Here is a 26,081-nt window from a genome sequence, read left to right as displayed (position 1 = left end):
GGACAAGAATAACCCGATGACATCACACACGCCGTGAAAAACGACCGGGGATAATTGGTGAGTACCAGCGTGTAGCGTGTACCAGGCATAATGCAAGTCCTGAGTCTGAAATATGTCTGTCAGTGAGTCCTACTCCACCTATTTACACTCCACCGTAGACAACGGCAGCATTTCTCCGACCACGTAGCGAGCCACAAGCTCCGTGGCTTCTTTCAGACTGATAGGTTTAACGTTATCTCCGTTATTAGAACCAAACGACAGCCGTTGCTGTTTCGGAGCTAAAGGACCAGCGTTCTAAAAGTAACGGAAGTAACTGATTTCTTGTTTGAAAATGTACTTAAGTATTTGATTACTCAAACAGCAAACTAACGCGTTAGGTTACTCATTACTGCAACGAGTTACTTTGTAACGCGTTATACCCAACTCTGACTACGTATGTAACACTAGGAAATGACAAACATCATAAAAATTGCTGTGCAAAACAACGTTTTTAAATTTTTATTCCCTTATCAAATCAATAAAAACAAGTTGTCTGGGGCATTGGTGGCTTAGAGGTAGAGAAGGCGCCCCATGTACAGGGCTGCTGCCGCAGCGGCCCGGGCTCGACTCCAGCCTGTGGCCCTTTGCTGCATGTCACTCCCTCTCCCCTTTCACACTTGTCTGTCCTATCAAATAAAGGCTAAAAATGCCCAAAAAATATCTTAAAAAAACAAAAAACAAGTTGTCTGTTATTTGCCAATGCCTGCAGATGAGTGAAACCTCCAGTGCAGATGTGATTTGATTTGTGATCTGTCTTTGATCATATCAAGATCACAGATTAGCAGAATTAGACATTTCCCTGATGTGTCAGTGATGATGTAATTTGGTTTGCTGAACCGCTGAGTGGGCTGTTCCAAGCCAGCAGTGTCAGCTGTTCCGTGATGTTGTAATGAATAATGTAATTTTAAAATGAAATTAATAACATCAAGACACTGCAATAGCTTTTAGCGCAGGTAGGGTTCGTCGAGGGTTCTTTGTAAGATTAAGAGTTGTATTAACGAACCCCTTTCACCCAAAGATGCCTTTTTTGAAGAAAGGGTTACTTAATGGTTCTATGTAAGACTAAAGCCCAGTCCAGACCAAAGATTTGCGACGAGACCAGTTGAAATAGACAACTACTTGCAATGCGCCATTCTGCAATGTTCAAAAAACCTGCCGGTTCGCACAAATGCAACTACATGAGACAGTGTATCATTACTATGCAACAACTCTCTGTGCTTTAGCTTTTCAGGCTTATCTTGTGGCTTAATATAATTTGGAGCTTCTTAAAATATGAATGAGGATAGTGATTATGAGATACTGGCTACAGCTGCATTTGTAGTAGTGATGAAACGACGAAAACCATAAAACGAGAGCACATACAACGAGGAGCAGCAGCGACCCATCGTCCAACACTGGTACACCAAACTCCTTTGTCTCTGTTTCCAACCCAGCTGCACTATTGCAATAGTAAAGGCTATTCACAACATCTAAAAACCCTAAAAACTTGTTTGTGAACCATGATTGTAGTGGGTCACACTGGCCTCAGAACTTTAGGAGCCTCATAAAGCCCAATGCTGCTGAATGTGGTTCTCATGGCCCCAGGCTAACCTGTTCACCTAAGACCATGAGTACCATGACTATTTTTTAGCCCTCCTGGTGGGTTCTAGGTGAAACCCTTAAAGTTTAAAAGGGTTCTTGGTACATCACCTTTATAAAACGTTCTAGCAGGAACAAAAAAGGGTTCTTTTTTGCCAACAAGCCGAAGAATCCTTTTTGGTTCTTATCAGCACAGTTATTTCTTCAAGTGTACAGTACTGGGTAGGCAGTGTTAGTTGTTTGTGGTGTTGAGAGGAGGTTTAGAGGGGCGTTGATATGGGATGACAGCAAACACTATTAAGCCTTCTGGGGCTGTCTTGGGTGCAATTTAATGAAACACCTGTGATGGCAGGTGTCTGTTCCATAACCTCAGTGGCATACCTGCACACATCCCTGTCAGATTTAGAGTAGGTAGCTAGTGATTGGTGGTACCTGTCTGTTGGCTTTATAGATTTATGACAGCCTAGCTTAAGGTCCTCTAGATGGACAGGGGCCCTGGAGCATACCAGGTGTTACCGATACTTATATATATTTTAGGGTGTTAGAGAGTTGTTGTCAGGGGTTCCAGAATATCTGGCAACATCCCTGATCAAGAAAATCAGCAAATAAAACTTAGCTGAAAAAGAGCATTCGTCTGCTTTACGGCTGTTTTTCAAAGTACCACTAAAAACAAGAAACCACAAATCTGATACTGCTACATGATGGAATAAATTGTTCCAAGTGACAAATTATATCAAGCTTTGGCTTAGATCAAGCACAATGCTTGTTGCTCAGCATTTCAGATGAATGGAACCAAACAGGTGAGGCAGAAACATGCCCTTACAGCCTTTTCTTCTTAGCATGGAAAAGATGATTGTGATCTTGTGCTTTTGGAAAACTTGTTGGGCACAAGATATTGCAAAATATTTGTTTACCAAGTTCTCCACTGTATGAAAAAGGGCCATTGTCTACAAGCAGCAGCTGCTCTCCACCAGGTTGTTCACCCCTCCTCTGTCAGCTGTTGATATTTTTGTAATGTTTTTGACCCAAGAAATGACTTTGAAACTCCACTCCACTGATATAACTCTTTTTAGCTATTGCCAAAAGGCTGAAATTGCTGCTTTTGTAAAACAACCTAGCAGCACAATTCATCAAGGTCAATGGCCCTCTCAGGAGTATTTATTTTGTTATATTTCAGCTAAAAAAAGAAGCTGTAAAAAAAAGTAGTTCTGACATGTCCCTCCTCATCGCTGCTCTCATTCAGGCCTTGTGTAACATCAGGTTCTTTGATCACACAGCCAAGACTGATGGAATTGACTGAGTGAAACTTGAAGCTTGTCCTTCAGTAAACCATAAAACTATAGAAAGCCAGCATCACTGTGTAATGCTAATTCCCTATTATTGTTTTAACTGGTACCACTGTTTGTAACACACCATATTCTCTTGCACTAGTTGTCCACTGCACAATCATGGCAAATATGTCTTGTCCACTCACTCTTTTTTCTTCATTTAGATGAACAAAAGTGTTCTGTGAAATGATATAATGCCTGTCCCACAGTGCCATTCAACGGAAAAGGGCAAAACTTACATAACTCACAACTGAAAGGATCTCAGCAGGGCTGACATTACAGGCTTTCTTCCCTCACTACCCTGCTCTACTTTCTGTATACTGCGTCTCATTATAAGTGGAAAATAGACCATTCCTCACTGTACCTTCCTCTGTCAACATATTTTATTTATTCTTTTCTCTTGTGCCCTTGACGATAAACCAGTGAACAAGGAAAGCTAAACTAAAAGCGAGAGGTGTTGTGTTTCTCTGAAAGCCTGCAGCTACCTGGTGATGATATGTAGTTTTCTGTCTTCTTACACTATCTAATGTTCTCCTCTAACAGGTACAGGCCAGACCCTTTTCAGACTGAACAATGGCTTTAGTATCATCAGCAGCAATGACATGGTGAGGAGGTAAGGAGACCAGAGGGAGAGTTAGCTGTCAGCCCTCAGTGGAGCTTTGACAGATGGACCCAGAGACAGGGGCATACAGAGACAATGACGGACTAAACTAGAGAGATCACTCTCCGCCCTCTCTCTCCCTCTCTCTGGTTGTTTATGTGATAGCCCAAAGAGGAAAAAGATGATCGCACTGAGGATTGAGATGAGCAAAGGCCTTGTGTTTTGTCCCTGAAAGAGGGGGTGTTTAGTACAAGATACAAATTATGACTCCCTCATGTCAGATCAGTAAGGTTATTATTAACTTGTCATGCACTTTCCATATTGTCCATTGTTAGCACTGTCATTATTGAAGTCAGAACACAGTGTCCTGAAAATAGAGAGTGCGAAGAAATTGCAGTCTGAGCTTGATGAGAATAGCCAACAAGGATAATGTTATGAGCCAGATGCAACCAACTGAAACCTATGTGAGCCATGTCACTGTTGCCTGCTATAGAAAATCCCAAATTAATAGTTAAAGAAAAAAGTGGAAAAGGGTCTGAGAAATTAAAAGTTTTTCATGGCGCTCCCTAGTATTGGACCCACAGGTTGCCAAACAAGAGAAAGAAACTTTTCTATTGAAGAATAAAAAACATGACTGTAACCTTCAGCCTGCAAGTAGCAGCACATACAAGCTTCTTCAGAGCAGAGACTACAGTGATATGTCAGTTGCAAACACCATAGTGGAAAAAGGGAGGACTTCTGTAATGACACTGATGGCCCAGTGGCTGTTCAACACATCTCTCAATGCTCAATCACACACTCGCTGCAGCAAACTATGGAATGTGTAAACATGTGGATTGCACATACATACTGTATGTTATGTGGAATGTAGGGCAGTGCAGGTGAAGCCCATGGGGTTTCTGTCTTGGCTGTTTTTCTTTTGCTATTTGAAAATTGTTGCCTCAAAATGTCGGTTTGAATTTGATTGATCATTCAGATCTACGCATAAGGTACCTACATTAAATGTAGATAAATGGAAGGGCACTGTTCATTATGATGATTAAGTGTAGTATCAGTATGCTCACAAAACATTTGTTATGCCTATTGCACCTAATTTTCTTGCTGTAGCTATACTGAAATGCATTTTCTTCGTACATTTGAGTGCACTTTGGTAACTCAAAATGGGGCCTTGCTGCTGCACTAAGTTTGCTTAATATCCATATTAAATGAAATGGCATCTTGCTTTTGTGAAATGCATTGAATTGCTTCCTGTGTCTGGTATAATCACCAAATATTTGACCACAAGTAAATCTTTGAGATTTGTCACGTCTTATATTCTCTGTGTGTAGTTTTAATTTTGTTTGCATTCTTTGTGTTTTGTGGAGACACACTTTTGTTAACAAATTTAATTAATTGAAAGAAATATTTTGAATTTGATTTATATTATGTCAGCTAAAAGAGAACAGAGCTAATTCTATTGCGTTTTATCTTCTCTACAGTTGCCTGTTGCAGGAAACAAAGGATCCAGACAGCCAGGAGTTGTGTGTCTCTGTGCTGAAATTATGGAGGATTATTTGTATTGGAAACGGTATGTAGTTAGTTACTTGAGTTACTCTTCATTTTCTGTCTGTGTCCATGTAGTAATTTGCTCTCAGTTAGCAGGAAACAGAGGGAAAAAATTAAATAACATGCTAATATAATCCTCTGTTGCATTGTGTCATTACTGGGCAGCTTTTCAATGTGACACTTAAGCCATCCCTTTGTCAAGCCTTTATTTGCCTTTGAATTGCACAAGCTGTGTGGGCTCCAGCACGTCAACTGTTTGCACCAACTGTGATCGTTTGTTTACTCAACTATTTACATGTCTGTGTGTGTTAATGCTACATGAACAACAAGCATTTCTTCAGTATCAACGCTAGTATAGCAGCTTAGTGTTCATGTAATGTTAACAGACAAGGTTGTTGTGATTTGGGGGCACAACAGGGTACTGTGTCAGGTGAGCTCACATAAAGTGTTTTCCTTTTGCCTTCAGATGAAAACCAGAAAATGTTGATGGCATGCCCAGTCGCCAGAGAGTCCACTGTTTCCTTGTTAACATCAGGGCACGTTGCAGTGTGGAAGGAATGCCTGTTGTTACTATCTCTATACTCACAGATGCCACATGGCAGGACCTTGGCCATTGACAACCTGAATGTGCACATGTAAGACATTTTTTTTATGTTGCCAATAGATGCAACTGATGAGAGCAACAGCATAGCTTGAGGCAAAATATGCTCGTGTGTAGACAGAGATGGTATGTTCAAATGAACCAAATTGTTTATAATACTTTTCCCTTTACCTTCGCCCATCCCCAGTAAGTATTAAAATAATTTTGCATTTCACATTCTCCCCTTAATGAAATCAGAATGGGACTTTAGGCCAACCTTGGGCCACATGTTTGTGATTGTCAGTGCAATTGCCATTTATATTTAATGAGATTTCAAGGAAGTTGTATTCCATTGCTCTGGGACACAGTATTAAAAATTATAGTGGGCCAAGTGATTTCTCATGCAGGTCTGATAATATCTGAGCTGCAGCTGATTGGATTTCTAGAAAATTAGGAAGAAATATTTTTGCTCTTCTTTGGCATTATTATCACACCGATATGTTTTTTTTTATCTCTGTCTCTCTTTCTCTACTTTCCCCCTCTCTTTTTCTTTATCTTGCCCTCCTCGAAATCTGGATCTAAAGGTTAGTGAGGAACCTCATGGCGTGCATCTCAAAGCCAAAGCAGCAGCAGGAGAACACAGCGGTCAAGATTCTGGAGAACTTCGCAGCAGAAAACAAGTATTACTGATACGCAGTCGAACAGAAACACCAGAGTTATTCTCCTCACATCATAGAAAGTGATTCATTTTATCTCTGGATGAGGGAATACACATTTTCATATACACTGCAGAATTCAGAATACGACTCAACAGACAATCTATTATCCTCCCATACATCATATCCATATATATGGTAAAGGCACTTCAAAATCCATTGTCGCATTATGTCAGAAGGGATCCTCTGAGGAATGGAAAGTGTGGCATCTTTAATAATTCAGCATGTGCTATCTAAGTGTTAATGTCGCTTGAAGGCAAAAGGCAGTTCTCAACCTGTTTTCCTTTCCGGCACCTCATGAAAACAAGACATGAAAGGACAACCCAGGCTCGCCAACACAGCGGGAAATAAGTCGAGGTGTCAAGCAGTGAAATGGGGAGATCAATTTTCCCCTGTCTATAGCTCAAAGAGAGTTACTCTACAAAAATGTGTTATATCCTACAGAGGTTTTCTCTTCAGCTGAGAAGCTCAGACGGTTCAATGTTGGGCTTTCAAAGGTATTTTTGTCGAAAAAATTAATATACAGCTGCTCCAAAAAATTCCATACTTATTTGAAATCTCACTAATTGCTCCTGGTAGAATATTTACAAATGGTATAGACATTTGCACACGTGCTTTTATGTATTTTACACTACTTATACATGACATACAGCATATTTAATTATTAGGGTCCGGGAAGCTAAACTGCCAGGACACTATTCCTAATCCTAGGTATTTTTTTTCTTTCTTCTTTCGAGGAAATCATACTTCGCGTGGGTGAAAACTCACCAAACTTTGCACAAAGGTCCAGTCTCATGCCAGATATCCTCAGCTGTAAACTCAAGCCAATAGTCCTGATGGTGGCGCTACAGCAAGTGTCTAAAGTTCAAAAATTTGAAAATTCATAACAAATCAACCATACGTGCTACAACTTCACAACTTAAATCAAACTGTAGCCCCAATACTGAAGAATCTTTTGTACATTTAAACCTATTACATCACTCTGTTGTTTTTTTTTCAAAAACTGTAAAACTTCTTAAACCTATCTCCTCCCACAATTTTTGCTCAATTGACACAGAACTTGCTACAGAGCATCTTCAGACTGTCCTACAAAAACTATGTTTCTCAGATTTTTGATTTATCAAAAATTGAGCCTACAGTGCATCAAAATGTTTGACTGTAAATGGTACTATAAACATATACATGCAAATTCTTGCTAAATAAATCTTCAATGTTCATGAAAAAAATGACAAAATTCTAGAGTCATGGTAGATGATGTGTGGCAAATTTCAGAATTTTATCTCAAAAACTAAATTTTTGACAGCATTTTGAATTTTGGTCTAATATGAACAATTGGAGTCAATGTAAAAATGGCAATTTTAAACATCAGTTTTTCACTTATGGAGCAAATCAATCATTGTTACAAACAAATTACCAACATCTCCATGCTGTCTAGATGCAATGTGTATTTTCAGATTTTTGTCTTAATAACTGAATTTTTTTACAGTGGTTTCAAATCTGCCTTTCCATGCATGGATGGCTGCTTTCCTACACAACAGTGAATGGTTTACTCAATTTGTGAAGCCGCTGTTGAGTTGCTACTTGCCAGTTAGCTCAGAGCGGTAGATGACCGTCATAGGTTCCAGGGGTTGCGGGTTCGAGCCTCAACTGGTGCAGAATCCACATTGTAATGTAATCATCTTCCTGTGCTCCAGCTTATTGCTTAGAATTGCCTGAGCCTGACTCATCGATGTTCAGCATCTTCAAGTCTTCTCCCTGCTAGAAAATCTGCCTTCTCATGCTTGAAAATAAACCAAACTTTGCACAGAGATCCAGTGTCAATACTTCAGTGTGAAACCATCTGAGGCTTCTCACTTTGCACATAGCTCAACTAGTTAAACATCAGTTTTTCACTTACGAAGCAAATCAATCATTGTTAAAATAAATTACCAACATCTCCATGCTGTCTAGATGCAGTATGTGTATTTTCAGATTTTTGTTTTGATAACTTAATTTATTTACAGTGGTTTGAAATCTGCTTTTCCATGCATGGACGGCTGCTAAACCTGCACCTCTGGCTTAGTCAATTTGTGAAGCTACACATGAATTGTCACTGATTAATTAGCTCAGTGAGATAGAAATTGATTCTTAGTCTCAGAGGTTGTGAGTTCAAGCCTCAGCTGATGCAAAAGGCAGGTTGTGTTGCTAAATTCCTAAATGTTTTCCAATTCTTCTGCTTGTTGCTCAGAATTGCCTAAAAATGCCCGGACCCGACCCATCGCTGCGCAGCAGCTATAATTGTTTTTAGTCCCTCTGCCTTTTACTGCCTTCAATGTGCGTAACTGTGAATCTTCAGAGAAATGACAATCAATGCTGTTTTGAAGTGCAATAACCGATTAGCCTTTATGACTCAGACAGTAAATGGATTTTTCAGAAGTAGATATGAGTATGCGGTGGTTTTTGATGCAGTTGGCAGTGATTCTTATTCTGGTAGTTTTGCTGAGTTGTGTCATGCTCGACTGTGAAGAACTTAAATGGAGGCTCAAATTTGACTTTACTCACTTCCTCCTCACTCTTGCATGTTTATTGTAACACAACAATGAGTGTGATGTTGTAGTGCTACTTCTCTTTAATAGTGGAACTATTGTGTGTATTTATACATATATACTGATATACATATTATGTTTATTTTACATGTACAGTAGAAATATTTTCATATTTTCCTACAGATTTTGCATTCAGTTAAGGGACGTGGTCACAGACTCTGTCATTGTGCCATTTACAACAATACTGGTAAGTTATGTACATACAAAGTTTTATACTAAACAGCATGCATTGAGTATGTATAGATATGTTTATGTGCGTGTTTCTGGGCAAATGTACACATCTGTTTTCTTCATTTTCCAGAGAAATATCAGCGAATCCAATCAGCTTCTTCTTGCGTCACTGATATCAGCTGTTGGCTGCCTGGCTCAAGATGATGCCATCCGTCACAGTTTTGCTCATGATCCGGAATGCTGGAAGGCCTTTGTGGTTGCCATTGTAAGTATGATATATGTATGTATATATATGTAAAACTCACCGTATGCAGATTATGAGTGTAGAATTTATTGGCTGTCATTACAGAGGCAATGCAGTGCATTTGAATACAAAGAGGTCATTTACTGCATGCTTGGTTTGATCATCAACCTTTCAGCTCTTCCATCTCCAGTCATTCAGGTAAAACAAGTGATGTGTGATATTTAATGTGTGATGTTTACTTTACCTGGAGTGGAGGTTCAGTTATGCATGAATATGTTAGGAGTACAAAAATGATCTTCTGCCTTATCTCTTCTTATCTTCAGAGTGGGCACTGTACCAACTGATAATATGATAATATTGTACCTTGAGCTGAATTGTTGTTCAGTGTGGGGGGCCACTGTGACAGATTTATATGTTTTTAGAGAAAATTTGCTTCATAGCACTTTATAATATGCATCGGAAAGATATTATAAGCCAACGGACAAGGGAATAAGAGGGGGCAATTGTGTGAACTATGATGTGCCACCTATCCAGAGGTGAAATGCATGTGAAAATTGGTTTGGCTACGTTTCCATCTTCTTATTCTAGGAACAAGCTGTTTCACTCAGCGACTGCTGCCTGGGCCTGCTGAGGGATAGTGACGGAGGAATCATAACTGTGAGAGACCCTTACTTGAGCACTACACTACAGTACTCAGGAGGGTTGAAAAACCCCAACATATCATACATGTAGCTGCTTTACTGTATAATAACTAACCATTAGGTTTTCATGTTTGGCTGTGTTGGATCAAGACCGGTTTGAAAAATATTAGTACGCTTGTTAAAAACTTTGTTTTGTTTGTTTTCCACACTTTCATACATCCTATGTAGTATAAAACCATCTTTTCAGGTAACTAGATGAAAATGTAAGGTATTCGTCTTGGATAATGTGCCTTTTCTAGGGCTTGTCAGCTCACTCTCAATGAGCCCCATAAGGTGGTAACAGCAATTCACAATGTTCAGAGGATCCTATATATGCGTCATTACAGTTGATTAAAACTCCAGCTCCAGGTGCTGTTGTCTGTGCTAATGGCTGTTATAGCAGTTTCACACTGATTATGCAATGCCCTCAGAGTCACACACTTCCACCCATCTGTCTCCTTACTCTGTTTTAGTGCTCGCTCACTACATGGCTGGAACTTTTTCTTCATTGTCACCTTTGTCAGCATCCTTTTTCTTTTCAATTTCTGCTCTGTTTTTTCTTTTCTTGTGTTGACCTCACTTCACTTGTGTCTTTAATGTATCATAATGGTTACACCAAAGCCCTGAAGTCCTAATTATTTCTGCTGTGCTGATTTTAACCAGCCAATACATACATCTGCATGTTTCATACATATCATGTTAACGTTTCTGAAGTGACATCATATATGAGCTAAGGTAGAGGCGACAGTGGATGGTGTGTATCCCCGGTGAGACAGCTGCCAAGCTGCAGACTACTGTTTGAGACCAGCAAACAGCAAAACTGGTTGATTTTTTTAGCAAGTCATTGCTGTTTTACCATCAGCTTTTTAGGCTCCATTTAGTGAGGATGGTGCCACGGAAAGCCATTGTTTTTTTATCGAGACATTGCTGCTTTTCCTGTTGGCATTATGCACTCAAACAGGTTATTTTAAGCTAAAACATTTTTTTCAAACCATAACCAAGTAGTTTTTGTGCCTAAATGTAAACACACGTTATCCACAGCACTGTTGAAACTTAAATTTTCAATGTATTCAAATGTTAAATGCCAACATTTTTTTTTTCTTGCAATTTCTCTCATTGGTACTGAGGTTTGGAGAGTCTCTTAGCTCTGAGCTTTAGCTTTGCTCTCCACTAACTCCTGAGAAAAATATCTTTATTTTCAGCTCAATTTGTCTGTCTTCCATTTGGTTCTGGGGATGCAGTGCGCAGTGGGTTAATCAGAGCTTATTTTGTGAAAATGGCTGCCTGCTGCTGCTATGAATGTGGCTGATGAGGGCCACAAATAATTCTTTGAAATAACTAATTTGCTCACTAAACGTACTTACTTTGCCGTCTTTATTGACTATTTCATACCCTGAAATTACTTTATTTGTGCCCTTGAATTTATGTAAATGGTGTGTATCAACAGATCCCCCTGCAAGACAAAGCAAGCACTCATGTGACCTCTAATTCTTGTTTTCTTCTATATTTTTTTTTTTTAAAGATATTTTTTGGGCTCTTTTGCCTTTAATGGACAGGACAGGTAAGTGTGAAGGGGGGAGAGAGAGAGAGGGGATGACATGCAGCAGAGGGCCACAGGCTGGATTTGAACGCGGGCCGCTGCGGCAACAGCCTTGTACATGGGGCGCCTGCTCTACCCACTAAGCCACCGACGCCCCACTTTGCTTCTGTTCTTATGCTTGTTCTTCTTATCTTTCTTTGTATTATCCTGTCCTTGAAAGGTTCACTATAATTATATGTTCAGTCAGACATGTTTTCAAGCAACTCCCTCACCATCTTTATAATGGACTTTCTGCACTTTTGCAGCAAGCACCTCACATAACACTGACGGATTTCACGTTTTCTCCTTTTCTCCACCTTCTTCCAACTACACTCTCCCATTCTCTTTGTCTCTGGTAGGAGCTGTTTTTCTTTGGTTTTCTGTCTCCTAACTTTCCTTCCCCCACAGAAGTTTTCTCTTGATACTTTGCTATCCTGTTTCTCTGCTCTTTTCCTATATATCTTCCTGTTTCTGCTCTTCTCTATCTTCTGTTATCTCCCCTTCTAATGCCAACATTCTTCTTTGTCCTCCAGAGAGCCACAGGCGTGCTAAGCACTGTTCTCCCTCATTCCCTTGAGGCTGTTCAGCATGTTATTCAGGGGGATGTGGTCTGTGCCATGTGCCGACTGCTGAAGGTACATACTGTAAGTGTACAAACAGCCAAGTATCTATGAATACATTAACTCTTGTATTTTACTCATGGAATGCTCTTTTGTTTGCCAAACATCCTAATTATTCCTGAACAGCCCATGAAGACATATACCCTTACACATTAACTATCATCATGATGTAGAGACATGATGAAAACACGCTCATGAAAAAGCAACTTATTTGTAAAAAGTATTAACCTCTCTAATTTGGATCTATATTTGAGGTAATAGTGTATGTGTTCTATTACTAATTTGTCAAAATCAAAGAAAAACAACAAATCAGAAACATACAAAAAGATGACTGTAGCCTGGGAGTCATCTTTGACTCAGCACTGTCTTTCGGTGTCCAGGTGGATAAAGTTGTGCAGTCCTGTTTTACCGAAATGAGACATTTAACAAAAATCAAGTCATTTCTTTCCCTTGCAGATTTAGAATAGGTGATCTGTGCTTTTATCTCCTCTAAGATAAGATAAGACTTGATTAGACTTCATTAATGCAATGCCCTCTACTCTGGCATCAACAGACATAACGTCTGAGACTCTAATTCATACAAAATGCTTTGTACTAAGCTGGTACTAAGACAATTTACCACATCTCACCAATCCTTGTCGCCCTTCACTGATCACCTGTGAGTTTAAGAACTGATATTAAGATTTTATGGCTTGTTTTTAAAGCCTTGAATGGTCAAACTCCTGCCTACATCTGTGATCTGTTAATTTCCCATGAGTCTGACCACTGCCTGAAATCCTACCATGAGGCTCTTCTCATGGTTCCAAAATCTTGAATTGTCACTAAAGATGACAGAGCTTTTACTGTCCGAGCCCCTCAGCTGGGAGGCTCCCTGCCAGAGGACCTTAGGCAGACAAACTCACTGACCTCTTTCAACTCTCTTCTTAAAATTCACTGTTACCATTTGGCTTTTTTTTAATGGATGGTATTTATTGTTACTTCTTATACCGTTTTATCCTGTTTTATATGTTGTACATGTTTCTTAGATTTATTATTGCAAAGTACTTTGTAACTCTGTTTGAAAGGTGCTATAAAAACAATGTGATGACGATGATGATGATAATGATGACGATTATTATTATTAATTCCACTACAGGTCAGTCTTTCTGACCTCTACAGTAAGTGTCGTCATAAAGTTGGAGTTTACAGATGTTTGTTCAACTTGTCTCACATCATTTTTGATTTCTGTGTCTGCGTACCCAGGGAACAGGGCAGACTGCCACTAAGTATGCCATTAAGACTCTGACAGTGTGCACTGCTGCCAGTCACTCAGCACGGGAGAAGCTGGTGAAGTCTGATAAAAGTAAGAAATGATTGACATGTTAGCATTACTTTAAGATGCTCTTTCATTAGTTTATGAATAATATTTTAGGCTTGACCTAATATGCAAATTAAGTGTGTGTATGTGTCTACATTTGTATGCATACGGCATGTATGAGTGCAGTGTGAAGTATATCTGTTGATTTTCATGTCGTTATGTGTTTGTTTGTTCATATATAAGAATGCTATTCTCTTCTTATTTGCTGTTCATTTATCATTCCTCACAGAACTGTCTATTTTACATCATTTGCTGGGTTCCAGCTGTGATGAGATGGTGTCAGGAAATGCAGCCCTCTGCTTGGCCCACTGCCTTGAATTGGAAGGAATTGCCAGCACCCTGCTGGGCACTGATATTGTGCTGCTGCTGCTGCGCCACACTGCAGGGGACACTAAGAGGACAGCTGTGCGGCAAAATGCAGCGATTGCTCTGGGGAAGCTGTGTCGATCTGAACCCAGGTGCCCTCTCACCCCACTCTATAAACCACATGCTGCTGATTACAGTCTAGAAACTAGCCTGAAGGAGCGTTGATAGATGAGATGAAATGCATCAGCAGAATGAGATAATGTGATATTCTGGCTTTGGTTAAAGATGTTGGTCAAATGTTCGGGAAATTTATGACTTCTGGTTCACACTGACATGACTATATACATTATATGTTATTAATATATCACACTAATGTGTGACTAACTACACTAATACGCAGTGATAGCCATAACACACCACTTTCTCCCAATAGTTGTGGTTGATTTACTGCTTAGTCATTATTTGATAGGCTGATTGCATTTGTCCATCAAAATTGCTGTCTGTTGGATATATTTTAGGGTGATGTTTTCTTGTTCTTAATATCCAATAATCTGCCAACTAGTTTTTCAAATCTTAAGTTTGTCGTAAAACAAATATTTGAGTATTATTTTGGCCACACCAGGAATTGCAGGAAAGTCCTTCAGGCAGTTGTTCTGACCTCATGGCTTGGCTTTTGCTGACATGCATTGTTAGCTGAGTGATCATTTTTAGAAAGGTGTGCCCTTCCAGATCACATCCAGTCAGTTGAATTAACCACAGGTAGACTTCAATCAAGGTGTAGAAACATCTCAGAGATCATAAAGGGAAACGGGAGGCGCCTTAGCTAAATTCTGTCATAGCAAAGGGTTTGAAAACTTTATACAACAACATAACAAAATTTGAAAGAGGTGATCGGGTTTGAATATTTTCGCGTACTCGTACTCGTACTTGTCGTCCTCCGCTTATCCGGGTCCGGGTCGCGGGGGCAGCAGCCTTAGCAAAGAAGCCCAGACAGTCCTCTCCCCAGCCACTTCCGTCAGCTCTTCCACGGGAACCCCGAGGCATTCCCAGGCCAGCCGAGTGATGTAGTCCCTCCAGCGTGTCCTGGGGCGGCCCTGAGGTCTCCTCCCGGTTGGACATGCCCGAAACACCTCCCAAGGGAGGCGTCCGGAAGGCATCCTTACCAGATGCCTGAACCACCTCAACTGGCTCCTCTCGATGTGGAGGAGCAGCGGCTCTACTCCGAGTCCCTCCTGGATGTCCGAGTTCCTCACCCTATCCCTAAGGTTGAGCCCAGCCACCCTGCGGAGGAAACTCATTTCGGCCGCTTGTACTTGCGATCTCGTTCTTTCGGTCACTACCCAGAGCTCGTGACCATAGGTGAGGGTTGGAACCTAGATCAACCGGTAAATTGAGAGCAATATTTTCTGAGTTTACCATATACACCTAGGACATTTGGTATCTGAGCCATCTCTCCAGCATCTTATACAAAAACAAAAACTTATACAAAAACTACTACTACGTATTATAGTGCTTTATGTAAGCCACAAGTGTACATTACCTACAGGTTTACAATAACTCCTCTTACATTAAAGGTCCACTGTGAAAGAATTTGGGGCATCTATTGGCACAAATGGCATATAATATTTATAACAATGTTTTCATTATTTTATAATCACCTGAATGTAAGAATTGTATTTTTGTTACCCTAGAATGAGCTGTTTATATCTACATACGGAGCAGGTCCTCTTTAGTCCATCATGGCCCAGGATGGACAAACCAAACACCGGCTTTAGATAGGGGCATTTGTGTTTTTTCGTTGGCCACCATAATTTTCTTACAAGTTTGGCACACAGGAGAAATTTCAGTTCTGCAACCTACACACCAGACCTTGAACTTCCATAGTGTTTTCATTTAGAAAGGGTTTCATTTTTACTGCAGGGTAAGATTTAAGTGTGAACAGCTTGTTATTTCTACACTCAAAGATGGGTTAAATAAAATGTGATCACTGAACAACGACGTGGTGCTGTAGGCCATCTTCATATAATGTTGCACTGTCCTCAATAATGGAAGAGGGCAGCACCAAACATGTCTATTTGTTCCTAGGAATATTTTCACAGTACCTCCAGGCTACAGAGCTCCGCTGTGACTGTGCTGAAGATGTCTTGATCTTTAGTTCACACTACTGTTGTTTCTATTCAGCGCCACCCCACTGAACACCCTGTCACTGTGTTTTCTTTTAATGAGCTGCTCTCTTCAATTCCAGACATATGAACAAACTTCGAGAACTTCACGGCCTTGAGATCTTGCACTCCTGTATGAAGCTCATCACATGAACCCAGTAACACATTCTGCTTGTCATCAGTTTGGTTCTCCTCTGTATTCTGTTTTGGGCTTAGACACCTACCCACCTTTCAGGGAGAACAAAAATTCACTCAAAAACACCAATCCTGGTAGTTATGTTATTCCTTTCCTTTCTAATTCTTTTTTAAAACTTTGAGCATTAATTGCTTTTCCAATCGATACCTGTCTTTTTTTAAGTAGTATAGATTTTTTTGCTGTCTTGAGAGTATAAAACTCAAGAATAAGATTCTCCTCTTAATTGCTTCGTCTACATAAACAAGGTCGTAAACATTTGAGATGTTCTTGGCTGTCCTTGTTTTTCAAACCCATATGAATTTATGTGGTCAATTACATACATAAGTGTGAATGGAGGTGCATGTTCAGTTCATTTTTACCATCTTTAATTGTCTATTATTAGATGAAAACATCAGTAATTTTTAATAGCACATTCTCATCAATACTTTCTATTTTACAAAGCAAATAAATATATAACAAAATCCATCCAAGATCACGTATGCAGTGAAACAGAGTGTAATTGTTTGGTTCTGAAGGGCGGATATTGATCAGACAGCATTTACATATTGATGTGAGACACAGATCAGAACAATGTATCCCTGTGGTGTTAGGGTTCACAGAGGCTCTTACTCATCCACCTTGAAGGGCATTCATTAATTTACAATAAAGAGGTGTGTTACAGGCAAAGAACTGAATACACTGCTTGCTTAACACTTAGTGTCACTGGCACTTCTGTCCATTATTTATGTGACTATAATCACAAGTTTAAACTAGAAGGGCACTTGAAGACGTGTCGTACCTGTGCATGTGGACTGTGATATGGAGTCATCATTTTTGGATGTTTGTCACTTTTAAACTTTGCTTTCAACTACTGGATTTGAAGATGTATGGCATTTACTTTGCCAAGGCCAAATGCCCTATCTCATGACGTAAACGAAAGTAAAAAACAAAAAAGTGTATGTGCCTTGCGGTTCAGATCCACTCCAAAATGTAATGGGTTCTTCCTTGGCCCGTGCTTCACCTTCCACCAAGTTTCATGAAAAACAGACCAGCAGTTTTTCCTGCGGGCAAAAAGACAAACAAACTGATCAGAAAACACAACCTCCTTGGCAGAAGTAATAAAGTGTGTGTCCTAAAGGGTCATTTTACTTCACACCAGCCTTTGGTATATCTCTTATTTTATGGTTCTTCAGGTGTGTGGTTTGTTTATTTTTGGATTTAATATCCAGAATGGGACAGCTGAGTGTATTTATCACTGATTAAAAAAACAAAAACAAACAAACAAAAAAAAAAGACTTTTAGCTATGTTTGGATTCTCTGGATAGAAATACCAAAAGGACAGTCATCTCAAAATAAATTTGCATTTTAAATACTTAACAGTTTGGGATCTGCTTGATTTGCATGTCTTACAGAGGTGGCTGTGCCCAGGAATTTAATGCAGCTGTGTGACAACAGCTCGAAACACTCCTTGAATGCTGAGCACAGCCACTATGAGAAGGTCAGAGTTATAACTCTGCTAGCAAAATGTTTGCACACCCACTGTTATGTGGAGTCTAAACTTGGAGAGACAAGTGGAACTGGAATGATGTTTGCTGTTACCTTAGCTACTCTATATTACGAAAAGGTCTGATGGTAGAGGTTGTGGTTTTAGGTGAGTGAGTGTTTTTTGGGGGGTATGTGCATATATTGTATGGACTGCCATAAAATTTGTTACAGATATCTCAACATCTACAGGAGGACTTACTGTAAAGAGGACAAAAAGAAAACAAAAGTGTAGACATTCATGATCCTCAAAGGATAAATCCTAATCCTGATAACTTTGGTGATCTCCTGACTCCTACTGGTGCAACCATTAAATTTGGTACAAACGATCATGCTCCCCTCAGAACGAATACAACTTTGATCAACTCCTCATCTTGCACCATCTTCAGATGAAAATTTTAATGTGTCCATTGCTTTAATTGAGACATAATACTAAATACCCTCTCATTAGCTTTAGCTGTACTTCATGTTTGGTGTTACTTAGAAACTGGTGTATGCTAAACTAAGATGGTTAACAAATGGTCTCATTATTGTTAAGCACACAGGTGCGAATGACAGGAAGTGTATTTAATTGCAATTAAATTTAAGCAGAAATGAATTTCAGGTTCTACAAAGTTTCTGTTCCCTACTAATGACTTCATGATCACTTAAAGAGTAAAATGATAACTTCAGCAATTTTCCCCCTGGAATCTATTTTCTTATTTTTTGTGTGTAAGTGACTCATTAAGGCAAATTTTTGGTCCAGTACCCTGGCGGCACGGTGGTGCAGTGGTTAACATTGTCACCTCACAGCAAGAGGGTTCCTGGCTTGAACCCAGCGTGGGAGAGCCCCTCTGTGTGGAGTTTGCATGTTCTTTTCGTGTCTGCGGGTACTCCAAAGATATTCCAAAGACATGCAGGTTAATTGGTGACTCTAAATTGTCCGTAGGTGTAAATGTACCCTGCCTCTCGCCCAATGTCAGCTGGGATAGGCTCCAGCCTCCTGCGATCCCCAACAGGATAAGTGGTTACAGAAATTAAAGAATGAATGTCCAGCACCAAGTGATAGTGGTGCAGCCGGCAGCTGTGAAACAGGCTGCAGTGTTATCACTTGGGGCAAATATGCCAGTCAATTTACATCCACTGAAAGTCGTTGTTTTTGCCACTGACAGGCTCTGATTGTTATTGTGACATTATGAAGCAGATCCCTACAGGGATAGACTTTTTTTTGTTAAACAGTAAGATCCTTTTTCTTTAACCAGAAACAGCCCTGAAATTGCTATCACCAGTCCCACCAACCTGCATTTAAATAAACAGTAATTTTATCATTGTAAAACACACTTTATTCAGAGTTAACAGAAACAAAGCAAAACTCGAAAAACCTTATTGGTTATTTCAATTTTCCCAACAATTGTAAGCGCTGGTTTGATTAAAATAAACCTTAAATTCACCCAAATGTAAAAATGTGCTCTCTCTAAGCATGTTAAAATGACATTGTATTTAAATAGATTTAAAAAGGATCTTACTCTTTTACAAAAGTATTGACCTCTGATCCTTTCTATAATGTTGTCAGACACATAATGACAATCTGAGCCTGTCAGTGACAAAAATGAGCATGTTTAGTGGACGTAAATTGGCAGTGCACGATCATCCGCAGTGATTACACTGCAGTCTGTTTTGCTACTGCTGGCTGCAGCCCTGTCATTCAATACTGGACCAGTTTCAAAAATAGTTGTTCTTATTAGTGACTTGGACACACAAACATAGGGGAATAGGTTTCAGGTTGAAGTTACCCTTCAAAGAACAGATGAGAAAGTGTATCCTAATTATTTAGCAATGACGTCAGTAACGTTCATACCAATGGTTTATTAATATCATAGTAACATCATAAATGAATAAATCAAACAGAGGCATTATCCAATATAGATTTACTGCTCCTAACATCTTTCTACCTGTTGGCTACGAGGTACCTGCAGTGGCTGTTAAAGGAACGGTTTCTGAGAAATTTAATCCATGTATAAATGAACTGCAGAGGACAAAAGCTCCCTGTAAGGGATCACACCATCTGTGTGTGTCTGCAAACTACTGATACCTTCTGCTCAGTTGGATTAAACAGTAATAAGAGCACTTATTCACTGGGGCTTGAGTGATTGTAAACAAGACCGAACAGAAATGGGGAGGCTTTACTGTTTCACAGTAGGATTTTTCCTGCTTTCAGGTACGTGCTTATTTTTTGTGTTTATTATTTTAGGTACAGCACACTACTGGTAAATATTTGATTCACATGATAGATAGATAGATAGATAGATAGATAGATAGATAGATTAATTTCTGGAATTTTTTAATATTTCTCAGTCTGTTATGAAGTACACAGCCCTGCAGATAAATGTTGTATTTATCTGCAGTGACACAAAGTGCTGAGGACATTTTTCTGAATTCTCTTTGATTTCTTTTTCACTTGCATCTTAAAGTTAAAATAGTTTAATAGCTATCATGTTCACTTCAAAAGTAAGGCATGCAAGCAGAAATATTTCCAACAAATTTCTACTAATTTTGTGGGATGTCAAAAGAACAGAAATAAACAGCTCCACTAAGTGACAAAGTAAATCTAAGTCTTCTTCCCAGTGTGGCAGACTACTACCTTGTCTCTTTAGTATGTAACATAAAGAAAAAACTAACCGCATACTGCTCTGTTATTATAATTGGTTTCTTTTGCCTACCACGCTGTCTTTGATCATTTCTTTTATGTTTTAATATCCTGCACATTACAGGTGTTGTCATCATCTAAATTGATAACTGACATGATGAGACGTGAAATCACCTTCACAGATTCATTTAAGTGGCAAACCGAAACCATAAAAACATCTGACTCAAACATTTTATATCTCAGCCATCAGTCACACACTAAGGGGTGTCAACATCATTAACTTTCCCCCTCGACTTTGTATCTGCCACAACAGGGTTCAAATTATTACAGGAACCCTGTGGAGGCTTGAATGTAAAGCATCAATTTTGCTTGCATTTAACTGATTGTCAGAGACATTACAGGGAACATTTGCAAAATGTTTATGCAAATACAACATTGATTATTGGTGCATCACTGAATTACTGTGCTTCTGCCCCCCAACAGCACATGTTGAGTCCAGGGGTGCGTTATATTTGGTACAAATAAATAACAACCAGCACTGATAACTATTTTTTTGTCTCCATCATATTGTTACTCCTATCTGCAAATAGACTGTACTTTTTGTACTGTGGCTGAAACGCTTGATGCAAATACAGACATCTAAAAATAGTGCCTAATTAGTAAGCATCCTAATTTATCAGCTAACAACACTCTTTCCAAGTTTCCACAATCACTGACAGAGATGAGCATAAATGAAGTGCCGGCAAGACTGCTCCCTTCCATCACCACAACAGTGTTAGAAATGCATCCGGTCTCTTTAATGTGAGTTTGTGGAGTAACCTGACTCTTATATGTGTTGAATTTTAATTGACCTCCTGATAAACTGTTTATTTGGAATAATAACCTCCCATCCCCCACATTCTCAGTCTTGCAATACAGCAAACAGCAAGAGCAATCTGGCAATCCTTTTATAATACTGTGACTAATGTGAGTAAATATCTGAAATAGTGCAGAATTTTAATTTGAATGAACTCTTGAAATGTAGTAAATGTGACAGTGCAGGATGGATCTAATGAATCTCAGTTGTGCTCTACGCTACATGATCATTTTGGAAAGGACAGCTTGTGGGGAAGAAATCTGAGTGACATGATGTTTTTTCTTTGTAGTCCGGGCAGAAAAAGAAGATTTTCAAGGTTACCACGCAGAACAAACAAAAGGCACAACTGTCACAAAAGATCTGCTTTTGAAAGAGGAAAACACAATTGGTCAGGGCATAGAAGCAGTACCTACAGAGAATACACATCATCACACTGCAGTGGCAGTGGCTGCCAAGTTTCCAGAGGCGGTCTTGTTTGACACCAGACCAACGCCATCATATGAGAGAACACAAATCACAAAAGCATCAGATATATTTGGCTCAATGAGCAGTTTTGTTTCCAGAAATGGGCAAACCTCTCTCACATCAACACGAGATAATCCATCAGCTACGAGGTTTCACAATGAATCAGAACCCCCATTGATTTCTGATTATGACAAAATCGTTTTCTCTTCTACACGAGCTGCATTTGAATCAAAGATGAATGGGACCTCTGAGCCAGGGGTCTATTTGTCCACAGATGCAGTGAAAGCGTCCCTTTGGCTTCACACTCTGCTTGATAACAGGAATCAGAGTAACACTGACTCTATTACTCTCACATCTGCTGACAGAGGGCCGGGAGTTCCAATCCTATCTGCATCTCATCCTCGTGTAATTGATAACCTGGCTGTGCTGCGTAATAACAATGATGACAAACGATCTCAAGACAAGGATAATAAGGGGATTTCAAACCTGGATAGAAACGGGTATCCACTCAGTACTGTGCAATCCATCTTCCGAAGCAATACAGCAGAAGATTCAGTGAGAGGAAACACTGTGACAAACTTGTGTTTGACCTGCCAGAGAGATCGAAGAGAAGTGTCCACTGAGAAATCTGTGACTCTGCCTGCACTGTCACCTGATGGCTCTTCAGACTCTCCTCGTATAGAGGGGCTCACTTTCGATTTCAGTCAATTTACAACCTCATTACCCAGTTTACATCAGCAGTCGGTAGGAGAACAACAAGAAGAAATGCTGAACAAAGACATCATTCAGAAAAGCATTACCAAGCACTTCAGTTCTGAAGTGAGGGAACAACCAGTTTACAACCTGACTTTTCTCCCTTCACCCCCCAATAAAACTGTGAATCATGGTCAAAACATTTTCAATAACTCCCAAATCAAATCTTTTCTCTCAGATACTGAAACAGATGCGTTTGACACATTATCTCTTGCTGAGATGCCATCAGCAACACAACAAAACACCATGAAACAATTGAGGCTGATTTCAACAACCGCAGAGTTTTATCGCTCATCAAAGTCAGACTATACTCTGGGGAAACAAGAGATGTTCAGAAAAAAGGTGAGCATCTGGGACCCACAGTCAAAACTGATACATTTCAGTAAGCATAACAACACTTCCCACAGTCTCGCAACAAACTTCAAAACTGCATTTGTCCAAAACCAACCTTTGGACTTCAAAAGCGGGTCAGTAGGCAAACCAGCTGACATCACTGAAGCTCCACACAGCAGTCAGAAAAGTGTTTTTCCAGAAGGTAGTGATCACAGCACTGCATCACATCCAACTGCAAGAATGAGGTTGATTGAAGCTCGTAGCACAATAGCATCCTTCAGTCTTAGTAGGCCAACCACTTCTGAAGTCAAAAATCCGGAGTCTCACTCTCTGACAGGAAGGGGTGATTCATTGTTCACTGTGTTGAAGAGCCAAACGCCAGCTCAACAAAGCTCCAAGACCAAAGACCCCATATTGACTTTGTTACTAAAGGATTCTGGCATCAAGTTTACATCTGTAACAACAAAGAGACACCTGACAGATGAGCAGGATTCTCAGACAGTTAACACTGTAAACAGCATTGTTAAACAGTACTTTGTTGATCCCTCAGGGCCAGTGAGTGAACCAGTTGTGAAGGAACCACAAACTCTAACCTTGACAATGACAAAAGTTGTTGTGCCTGTGAAGTTGTTTCTTTCTGAACCAAAACAAGACTTGGATGATGACGTGTCCACTTCGACTCTGACAACAATATCAAGCAAGACATTCTTTGAGAGAATGACAGCGAGCAGACTTTCAGGAAGTCAATCAAAAATCACTCAGGAGAGATTGTTTGATGTTAGCAATGATATCCATGTGGCACCGACACACCAATCTTTTCTAAAATATAGCAGAGATTCACTAATAGTCCACAATCTGAAGCCAGGAGATAAAAATGAGCAGGTGTTGACGGTAGTTGCAGAAGATGAGGACAAAGAGATAATCAAGTTGGAGGGCGAGCAAGGCGAAGAAATTAAAGAGACAGAAGAGATAGTAAAGTTGCAGGACGAAGGCGAGAGCAGGGATAATGAAAAGTTGGGGAACAAAAGAGAAGAACTATTTAGATCAGATAAGATGGAGAGCGGAAAACAAGAAAAAATAATTAGCACTGGCGCAGAGATAAATCAAAACAGAGAGCGGGAGGAGGTTAAAATGGAAGTGCATGAGGCCGAAACAAGTAGAGAGGGAGGTGGAGGGACCATAGGAGAGGAAGATATAACTTTGAGACAAGAGAAACATCCAAGACATGGGGAAGTTAGAGACGAGGAAGGTGCTGGAAAAGGTGTGACTAAAAAAAATCCAAAGAATTTCACAGAGGATTTAGCTGAGAAGCAGAGAGCGCCTTTGACAAAAGAGGGAGCAGAGGCTAGAAGACAGGAAGCAGCAAGCAAGCAAGACACCAAATGTAACAGGGAAATTGGGAGAGAGGACATGACAAATGTTCCCCTTGGACCTACTACTAATTCGAAAGATCTTATGAGAGACAAAGGGCACACTGTTACAAACCTGTCTTCTTGCCATAGTTTGATTAAACAGTTGAGAGTCCCTGAACACAAGGGCATTCATCCCGGTGAACATGTTGCCCAAATTGTGGAAATGAAAAATAAGCCATTTTCCTACAAAGTGACAAGCAATCACAGACCACTGCACTCAACTCTGAGATCTCAAAGCCCGAAACTATCAAGAGTGACATCTTTCCCCAAAGAGACAAGCACACGGATTAAACTGTCCACCCATATATTTACAAAGCACAGCCCTACGTCTTCACTTACCAAAGGAAGCACTCAGGTCAAAGTTGTCGAGGCTCCGTTTTCTGTGACTGCCATACCAAAACTGGCCCCAAAACTCTCTCTGGTGTTTGGAGTTAGCACCTCAAAGATCAGCGATGCACTGGAGCCAACAAGTTCCCCGCACAGCAGTGCATCTAAATCAACTGTACTAAAAAGTAATATGCTGCCACCCACCACCCCACGATTGGCAATCACGGCAGAGCTCCTCAGAGCCAAGCCCCACATTACAGTAAATAGCTCTACTCTCAGTCTATCAATTCTTTACAGCATCTCAGATCATAGGAATAAATTCAGTACTTTGGATTCAGAGGCAAATTCACTTTTACAGAATCTGAATGAGAGCGAGCGAGCATACATTATGCCAGCACGTATATCTGAATCCAATGTCAAGGACCCTTTAACCTCTCTGATGATTGAAAAAGTAAATACATCCACTTCAATGAATTCCACACCGACCCAGCGGATGTATAATGACTCATCTACCAAGCCACCCACAGCCAAAGCCTTATCATCTGTGGCCCACACCTCCATAGACCTGCCTCACCAAAGGCAATCTGCCCCTCAGACAAATCAGCCCGTCTCCTCTGCCTTTGGCATGACTTCAGGCCAGCCACGCTCATTTAAACTGTCAGCGCAGACAGCCCACTCAGATGCTTTGCATGGTCCTGTTGATGATAACGAGCAGAGATCTGTGCAGACCCTAATGGCATCGATGAGCCCTAAAGCGGAGAACAATCAATTTCCTCTCAGCAGCATGTCACTGCTGCCAAATCTCATGCTGTTTGGAGATGACAGTTTACCTGGCACCTATACCCTGACAGGACTAACAAGATCAGCCTCTGACAAAGAGATACTGAGGGCCAACTCCGATGCAGGATATGCAAATAGTGAAAGTGGCCATGCTGAGATCTTGTTAGGAACTGCTGATGAGACAAATCAAACTGAGAATGGCAGCATGCAAAATATGGTGACCTCGGGAGTAAAACATTCATATGTAGTCACAAAGCAAATGGCAGAGAGCAGAGATGAAATGAGTGGTTTCCCTTTAAAAGAACAAACCACTGGCAGGGGTGAACGCTATGCTAGTAACACTGAGGGATTCAACTCTTTGTCTGCTGAGAAACTTGCAGTATTAAGCACTAATGAGGACAAACACAATGACCTGTTCAGTGTAGATGGCAATGATGTTTCAAACAAGACAGTGAAAGCTACCCTTGACAGTAATCATTCTCAGTTAGGAGGTTATAAAAAAACAAGTGCTCAGCTTATCATGCTTGCAATTCAGACCACCCACAAGATGGAGGAGGCAATAAATGAGGATTTTTGGTCTGTTACAAATGATTCTGCTGTCCCTGTGCTTGACACAAATGATCCAACTGGCACCACTGCATTTGTCGAGTCAGATAGTCTGCCAGAAATACCCCAAATTCAGGCTAATGATGTGACTAACAATGCTATTTCTGATATAGAG

The 26,081-nt window shown here is 40.1% G+C and overlaps 1 protein-coding gene across 3 annotated transcripts in view; it reads left to right on the top strand.

Moving 5' to 3' along the window:
* The window catches only part of ttc12 (tetratricopeptide repeat domain 12), a 26,276-nt gene extending 8,697 nt beyond the window's left edge, over window positions 1-17,579 (top strand). For 2 of the 3 annotated variants that reach the window (XM_050059775.1, XM_050059791.1), the window contains 12 exons: window positions 3,489-3,558; window positions 5,025-5,113; window positions 5,558-5,726; window positions 6,256-6,351; window positions 9,096-9,159; window positions 9,274-9,408; window positions 9,493-9,585; window positions 9,976-10,044; window positions 12,180-12,290; window positions 13,509-13,608; window positions 13,853-14,081; window positions 16,175-17,579. In XM_050059775.1, the coding sequence (XP_049915732.1) occupies window positions 3,489-3,558; window positions 5,025-5,113; window positions 5,558-5,726; window positions 6,256-6,351; window positions 9,096-9,159; window positions 9,274-9,408; window positions 9,493-9,585; window positions 9,976-10,044; window positions 12,180-12,290; window positions 13,509-13,608; window positions 13,853-14,081; window positions 16,175-16,244 (1,295 nt within the window). In that variant the 3' untranslated portion in view covers window positions 16,245-17,579. The remainder of the gene's footprint in view (window positions 1-3,488; window positions 3,559-5,024; window positions 5,114-5,557; window positions 5,727-6,255; window positions 6,352-9,095; window positions 9,160-9,273; window positions 9,409-9,492; window positions 9,586-9,975; window positions 10,045-12,179; window positions 12,291-13,508; window positions 13,609-13,852; window positions 14,082-16,174) is intronic. The other variant, XM_050059781.1, reaches the window with a different exon arrangement.
* Window positions 17,580-26,081: the final 8,502 nt, after the last annotated feature.

The sequence above is a fragment of the Epinephelus moara genome, chromosome 2, assembly GCF_006386435.1.
Source record: "Epinephelus moara isolate mb chromosome 2, YSFRI_EMoa_1.0, whole genome shotgun sequence".
In the NCBI taxonomy this organism is placed as follows: Eukaryota; Metazoa; Chordata; class Actinopteri; order Perciformes; family Serranidae; genus Epinephelus; species Epinephelus moara.
Note: the sequence above shows the minus strand (reverse complement) of the source record. Positions and strands in the feature narration are given on the sequence as shown.